The 7,263-nt window shown below is 44.6% G+C and overlaps 1 protein-coding gene across 4 annotated transcripts in view; it reads right to left on the bottom strand.

Moving 5' to 3' along the window:
• LOC123973133 overlaps positions 1-6,752 on the bottom strand; it is a 24,706-nt gene extending 17,954 nt beyond the window's left edge. Inside the window, exons 1-3 of one of the 4 annotated variants that reach the window (XM_046053022.1) lie at positions 6,698-6,752; positions 2,023-2,135; positions 210-1,516 (exon numbers count right to left, since the gene is read on the bottom strand). In XM_046053022.1, coding sequence (XP_045908978.1) covers positions 210-1,516; positions 2,023-2,122 — 1,407 coding nt within the window. In that variant the 5' untranslated portion in view covers positions 2,123-2,135; positions 6,698-6,752. Of the gene's footprint in view, positions 1-8; positions 1,517-2,022; positions 2,136-6,697 lie in introns of all 4 variants that reach the window. The other 3 variants (XM_046053021.1, XM_046053019.1, XM_046053020.1) reach the window with 3 other exon arrangements.
• Between the last annotated feature and the right edge of the window lie 511 nt (positions 6,753-7,263).

Genomic DNA, 7,263 nt, shown 5'->3' with positions numbered 1-7,263 from the left:
GAGGTGATGTTCTCTGCTCCAAATCTGGGCGCAGAAATCTTCAGTGTCACACTGTTGTGCTTTATGTCACTTGCTGTTACTGTTTCAGGCTTTGAAGGCGGCTCAAAGTTCTCATTGACAGAAAAGCCGCCTTCATGAAGGTAGATGCTTGAACCTTTCTGTGTCTCATTTGTTAATCCCACTGTCAGGAACTTTATGTTCTTGTTCTCCTTGTTGGCCTCTGCAAAGTCACTGAAGAGCTTTGCTTTATTCCTCATTGCATCTGTTATTTCTTTTGAGGTGAACCATTGTTCCTTCTCTACATCTTGAGGGTCGTCTGGTTCGGGTGTTTGTTTTAAGTAGTTAGATAAAGCTGAGAGGTACGGTTCAGCACTTCCCAGGGAGGTGAAAACAAAACACACAGCATGATCTGCACTGAGGGTTTCCCTGTACAGGTGTGTTTGAGACGGGATGATCTTGGTGTTTTTCATCATGTTGGTTAAAGACATTAAGGTGTAGACTTCTCTCTCTTTACAGTCCAACCACTCATTCAGGTCTTTGGTGTTGAAAGGAGAAGAATGTCTCTTCTTCAGGATCTCTGCGAGCACAGCCTCCTCTTCTCCTCCTCCTCGGATTGATGGAAGTTTCTTTGCCAAGTTTTGTTGGAATCCCAGCTTGAACTCAGAGCACATCTCTTTAAAGCTTTTAATCTTTTTGCCAATCTGTGGGAACTGCTGTGCGGTGGTGGTTCTCATTGTGTCATTGCACCTCATTTCCAGCTCACTGAAGTCCTCCAGGACTCTCTGTGATTCCTGAACTAATCCTATACTTATCTGACGGACCAGTTTTGCAGCAGAAGAATCTTGACTTGTCAGTGGCAACAGCCAGACTTTCATCGGTACAGCCTTTTCTCCCTTGGCTCCCAGTAATCTTGGCAGGCTTTGGTAGACTTCTACTGCATCCTGAAAGGACACAGGACTTTTTTCAAGAGAAAAGTCTCCAAAGAATCTGCAGGAGAATTTCTCAACATTTGCTCTGTCCTTGTCTTCCAGTTTCAGGGAACCTTCACCTCCTATAGAAATGCAGGGAATCTTGTTGATCATCACCTTCAAGTTCCCCTCAATGTCTTGATGATCTTCCTCTTCAGAAACCTCACGGTCAAAGACAAAGAAGGCTTGTGCCCCATAAAGAATGGCTGTGACTACATGTGTTGCTAATCCTTTATCAAAGACATATGGATGCTTCACATTTGCTGTTCCAAGATGATTCATCGACAGTTCCTGGACCTTTGTGGTAGCCTTGTACTTCAGAGTTACTCTGGCCTGATTTTTGGAAATCTTTTTGTCATTCAGGTATTTTGCCGATCCTCCAACTTCAACCAGTCCACTCAAGAAACTTGCCTTCAGGGAAGCTTCAATGTTTAGTGCTGAAGATTTGTCCTCAATTGATTCAGATGCAACAATCTCAAAATCATTATAGTTCTGCGGTCTTTCTCGTATATATCTTATCAGGTCATCATGGTCCCACAGTGTAATTCCTGCAAAAGAAGAAGCAAAAATCAAGTTCAGCTTCCAGAACAGGTCAGACAGGAGAAGAAGAAAGTGATTAGGATAAAGATTAAGGAGAATGCCCCTGCACCACCCTCACCATACTTGACAATGTCCTGTTTCATGTATTTTGTGAACCCGGCAGCGCGGCGCTGTTCTGATCATGTGGCATGGTAGAGCGCCAAATGCATGTTTAGTAATTCTGTGGCCAGGCTTAAGGCTAAGGGTTATCTATGTTTATATCTTGAACTTTGTTGTCATGCTCACTGTACAGTGGTCCCTCCTCGTTTAATTCCAATAAAAGTAAAATACGTTAAGATGCAACAGGAAACAGCTACAATAATAAAAATTGATAGGCTTTTATGACTTGAATAGAAGCTGGATCAACAAGTCAAAAGAAGCAAAAAGATCTAAGATGAAAATGTTGTTGACTGTCACTTTTAACCCTGAAAGGTTGGTTGTGACGCATTAAGTATCTTAACATGTGAATACTTACCAGGGATGAGTGAGTCTTTGCGGCAGTCGTACAACATCCCGAGGCTGAAAGGCCGGCCGAGCGCCGCCACCTCCATCGTTTTGCTGGCTTCAGAGTCCATCGCTCAGTCTGAACTGGACAAAATGGACAAAAACTTGTTTGTTCAAATTAAGCCAGCTAAGTTAGTTAGTTATTTTTTATGGTCATTGTCAGGTTCATCATTTTACTAAGGAATTGTACTAGAATAGGTCAACAGAAGAACATCATAATTTTGGCACACTGCACATTGCTGCAGCAGTCTTGTCTTTTCACCCAGAAGCAGAGTAGGGCTGGTCCTGACAAGCAAGGTAGTGTGATCAAAAACCATGACTTTGATTCAACCATGGTTCATGGTTCATGGCTGAACCAAAGTCTTAACCCCAAACACAGGCAAAATTACCCGGACCACGTATCTGTGATGATTAGCATCTTTATTTGTTCCTGAGTGGAGGAGCTTCCAATATTTCAAGTGCTGAGTTGATGACAACACTGAATATTGGAGTGTTGTGATGATGAGAACTACTTGAGCTCAATACAGTTCTATCCATCCATCGTCAACCGCTTATCCTGCGTACAGGGTCGCGGGGGGGCTGGAGCCAATCCCAGCTGACATTGGGCGCAAGACGGGATACACCCTGGACAGGTCACCAGTCCATCGCAGGGCCAAACATAGACGAACAACCACTCACGCTCACACCTAAGGGCAATGTAGGGTAACCAATCAACCTAGCCTGCATGTTTTTGGACGGTGGGAGGAAGCCGGAGCACCCGCAGAGAACCCACGCTGACATGGGGAGAACATGCAAACTCCACACAGAAAGGCCGGGGCAACCGGGGTTTGAACCCACGACCTTCTTGCTGTGAAGCGACAGTGCTAACCACCGAAATTACGTATCATCATCTTCCGTCCGTTACCCTGAACAATACATCATCCTGTTTACGCTCTGCTTTCCTTCTCGAGCTAGCCAAGAGATGATCCTGATGGTGAACCTAAACGGCAAACGGACTTGCCACACTAAATGGGATATAGTCAACGAGATCAGAGGGGCCTACTATCCCCTACCATGAATGGGTGTTTCACTGCCACTATCATTCTAGTCGCTTCCATGGGAATGCTTCTCACCATGAGATTCCTCAGCTAGCCATAGACTGCATCCAGTGGACAGATTTGGATGGGATTGTCCTGCCAACACCAACACCCTCATTCCAGCAGTCCCCTCCTCTCCCCCGGGGAGGGGGAGAGGAGGGGACTGTTGTTCGGGTCGGGGCTGAGCTGAGTTGCCTCGGGGGTGTGTGGGCCTGGGGCCAGTGGCTTTGGTATCTCTGGGTCTGGACCCGACTGGGCGGGTTTGTCGCTGGCTCTGGGGTGCTGCCGGTGCTCGAGGGGCTCTTGCTACAAGCCCTGGGCTAGAGGGACCTGGCGTCCTCTTGCTTAGGGGGGTGGGGGACGGGGCGGAACGATGGGGCCAGTCAGGAATCTGGACCCAGTGGGGAGGACCATTCTAGCCTCTCTATGACCTCCTTTACCTTCCCCCCTTTGGTCATGTCTCACTACATACACCTTCAGGACTCTGGGGAGCAGGCAGGCTGCAGGGCATTTGGTGGGTGGGGCTGCTTTATTGCAGCCTCGCCCTTCTTCCTCCCCCACTGACCGCCCCTCAATTTTAATTACACATTAGAGGGCTTTGGGGGTGGGAGGGGCATGTCGGGAGGCTCCACTACGTGACAGTTCTGGGGTGCCTGTGTTGTGTGTTGTTGGCAGGGGTGGGGCTCCAGCTGCTCCCCCCTGCCGGCTCTAACATAGTGGGGGCATTCAGGAGTCCCTGGGGCACATGGCCGGTGTTGTCGGAGGGGATTTTGGCCCTTCTCATTGGTTGACTGGGGGGGGGGGCTGGACCCCGTCCGGGGACAAGACCGGCCTCAGGTTCACGGGGCTTGGGGGGAGTTGGCTCTGCCTGCTGCACTCTGGGGGGGGGGGGTACCAAAAATCCAGGGGGTGTTACATAAGTCACCTATAAATTTTACTTTTTTATTTTGCGTAGGTTGGGCCTATTTTCTTTGGATGTAAATTTAAATATATATTTTTTGTGTGCGTTGCATTTTATTTGGATTTTAAGTGTGTAATAACTGTGTGGGGAGTGACAGGGGGCATTACATGTGCTATAGTTTCAATACATGTTATGCAACTAAACCCTCTGAGTTGGTCTCATTAATTATCCATCCTGCTCTGGTAGCCGAATTTACTATTGGGCCCAGCATCAAACTAAAATTGTGAAATTTGCTATCATCCATTGAATGAAATGTCACCTAGAAAACAATATTCAACCTGAAACACAAGTCAATATTAACTTTAACCTCAGTCTCCTGAGTTAAAGTCCTTGATTTACTTTAGCCACTCTTCCACCCCAACCACCTCGTTACACGGACTTTCTTGCTCTTTATCTACATCACATGACTTCCTCCTGTGCTCCCATCATACGTCCACTAGAGGTCGCGGCCTAACAAAAATGTAAATATGGTTTGTAATAAGCTGCTGCACAATCAACCTATACGGCTGTTTTTCTAGTTTTTAACGTGGGTTTGCAACAAAACAAAACAAGCAAAAGAAAACCACCTAGTCAGTGACTCAGCAAACCCAAACAAAAAAGAATTAACAGTTAACTCTGTGCAGTTGTTTATTCATATTACACTGAACAACTGTTATAGAAAGCATAATAGAAAACATGTTCAAACCCCACCAGCTACGCAGCCAATCCCTACTTGGGTCTCCCTGACTAAGTTACTCCTAACGTTACATGAGCACACTCCTAAAAAGCTCAGACATCAAAAAGATTCTTTCCCAGGTGGATTAGAGAGGACAGATGCAAAATACAGGGTTGTCCAGCACTGTTGTATTTCTATATCTGTAGCTGTTTTATATGAGTATGTACAGTGAATATTTTTATTACATTACTGAATTTAATTTAGTTTCATTTTATAGACTTGCAATTACATATTTTTTTAAAGCCCTGAATTTCTGTGACAGTTTACTGTGAGGCAGCACAACACATGCAGTAAAGCAGAGACCTTTTGTTGAGATGGAATTTTGGTTTATGATGAATCAATAAAAGATACTTTTACAAAGACAACAGTGAAACAGATCACATTACTACATGTTGGATGTGAGATGAGCTGCTGAGTCAGTAAAGAGAACTGTGAGAACAGTTTGTAGAGGAATGTGAAAAAGCTGGAACCTCAGCAGGAACTCTTCATCTGTCTGCTCTGTGCTGCTGCTGTCAGGGATCAAACCTGTACCATGCTGCCCTCTGGTGGCTGCTACAGCACACTGCTTCAAACACCACCTTCTACTGATGGTCAGTATGAAAAATCATTAACTGTTGATACCTGCATGTGGACGTGTGACTATTGTTTCAGGACAGACTTAAAGTTTTCCTCTACACATTTTTTAAATGCAGATGTTAATAACAACAGCAGTCACGTATAAGCAACATTATGAGGTACTTCCTGCTGTTCAAAGACCAAAAGCATAAAAAACTGTGGAACAACTGCAGATATTTATACATGACTAAGATGCTTTCAAGTGGATTTGCTGCAGTCCCCCAAATCTGTCTTCCACCTCTTCTCTTATGTCTGCGCTGACTCTGGTCTTGAATCTTTACTCACCAGCAGTGATGGGCAAGTTCAAAAATGTAAGACATTATAGATTACTAGTTGCTGTCATTTGAAAGTAATTAGTTATTATACAATATTAGGCTACTGTCTCTGAATTTTAATGCTTTACACTACTTTTGCGTTACTTTCACTGCTATTTATGTAATGGCCGCATTATTCTGACAGTAAGATGTGCTGCATAGGTGGGTTCTAGTGATGTGTAGATCGCAGTTATATCTGCAGATCAGGTGGGTCAGGATAAAGCCCGTTCTCTACTCAGGGCGTCCTATACCGACGATCTGAGAAAGAGTGACAAAGCGTAGTCTGTGTGAGACGCACCGGCGTCAGGTATGACGCACTGAGATGAGAATGTGTTGGATAAATCCCTTTAAGAAAGACGCTGCGCACATTTCCGCACGAGGTAGGCCTACAGCAGCATAACGTCACTGATTATGTGAATGTCCAGACACTCAGACAGGATGGGTCAGGATGAACTGACAGCAGCCTCTCTGATCATGAAAGTAATTTGTAAAAGACAACACAGAGCCTCTAGAAATCTATTTACACATGATCCATCAGGGCAGCTACCGTCTTGATAAGACGAGCCGAGCTCCCCCTAGTTTGCACCCTGCCTACAGTCTCAACCATCGGATTCCCGCAACTGGTAATATCGTTACTCTTTTACTCATGGATTTGTTTTCCTGCTGCTGAAATGTTTCTTGGTGTTGGTGATTATTAAAAAAACAAAACGCCTCTTAAATTCAGGTTAAAATGCGTTGTAAGGCGTGTTACTGAGATTGTACCGGGTATAATATTACCGATTTTAGTAACGCGTTATATTACTGCTATTACAGCAAAAAGCAACTCATTACTGTAATGGCGTTACTTTTGGAACGCGTTACTCCCAACATGGCTCACTAGTGTTTGACAGAGAACCTGATTAGAGCTAAATTTGACCAAATATTCGCTGTGACTGCATGTAGTCTGTGCAGGGCAGTGTACTCACCAGTGTGTGTCAGAGATTCTGATGTTTTGCTGAGAAAAACCTGAAGATTCAGTTGAATTTTCCTTCAGAGATAAACAGAGGTTGGTCAGGCCTGCTGCTCTGCTGTCTGAGACTAACTTTCACTTTCACTGAGGAAGCTCTCAGTGAACAGGGACGTCACCAAGTGGGGGGATTTGGGGGGCCTGTTGTTTGCAAATGCACTTTCTTCTTATTTTGAATAGGTCATATTTTGCTTTTTGGCTTTCCCCTTTCCTTTATTGTGTTATATATCTTTGTTTGTGCATGGAATAGGTTTGCAAAGTCCACATAAAACTCTGCACCTAAACTGAAATCAACAGGATTGTTGTCCAGCCTTTACTTCAGTAACCTGTCTGTGTCACTATATAACATGCGGCATGGTGCTCGCTTAACAGCTAGTGTGGCAGGTTCCACAAGTACACCTAAATATGAAATTAAAATAACGTTAGAGACCCTCCAGGCAGTTAATGGATATAAAGTTGTTACTGTGATGTCGAGACAGTGCACAGTTTTAAGATTACATAAGAGAGAAAAACATGTTTAGTTTT

The sequence above is a fragment of the Micropterus dolomieu genome, linkage group LG06 (assembly GCF_021292245.1).
Source record: "Micropterus dolomieu isolate WLL.071019.BEF.003 ecotype Adirondacks linkage group LG06, ASM2129224v1, whole genome shotgun sequence".
NCBI classification, from domain to species: Eukaryota; Metazoa; Chordata; class Actinopteri; order Centrarchiformes; family Centrarchidae; genus Micropterus; species Micropterus dolomieu.
Note: the sequence above shows the minus strand (reverse complement) of the source record. Positions and strands in the feature narration are given on the sequence as shown.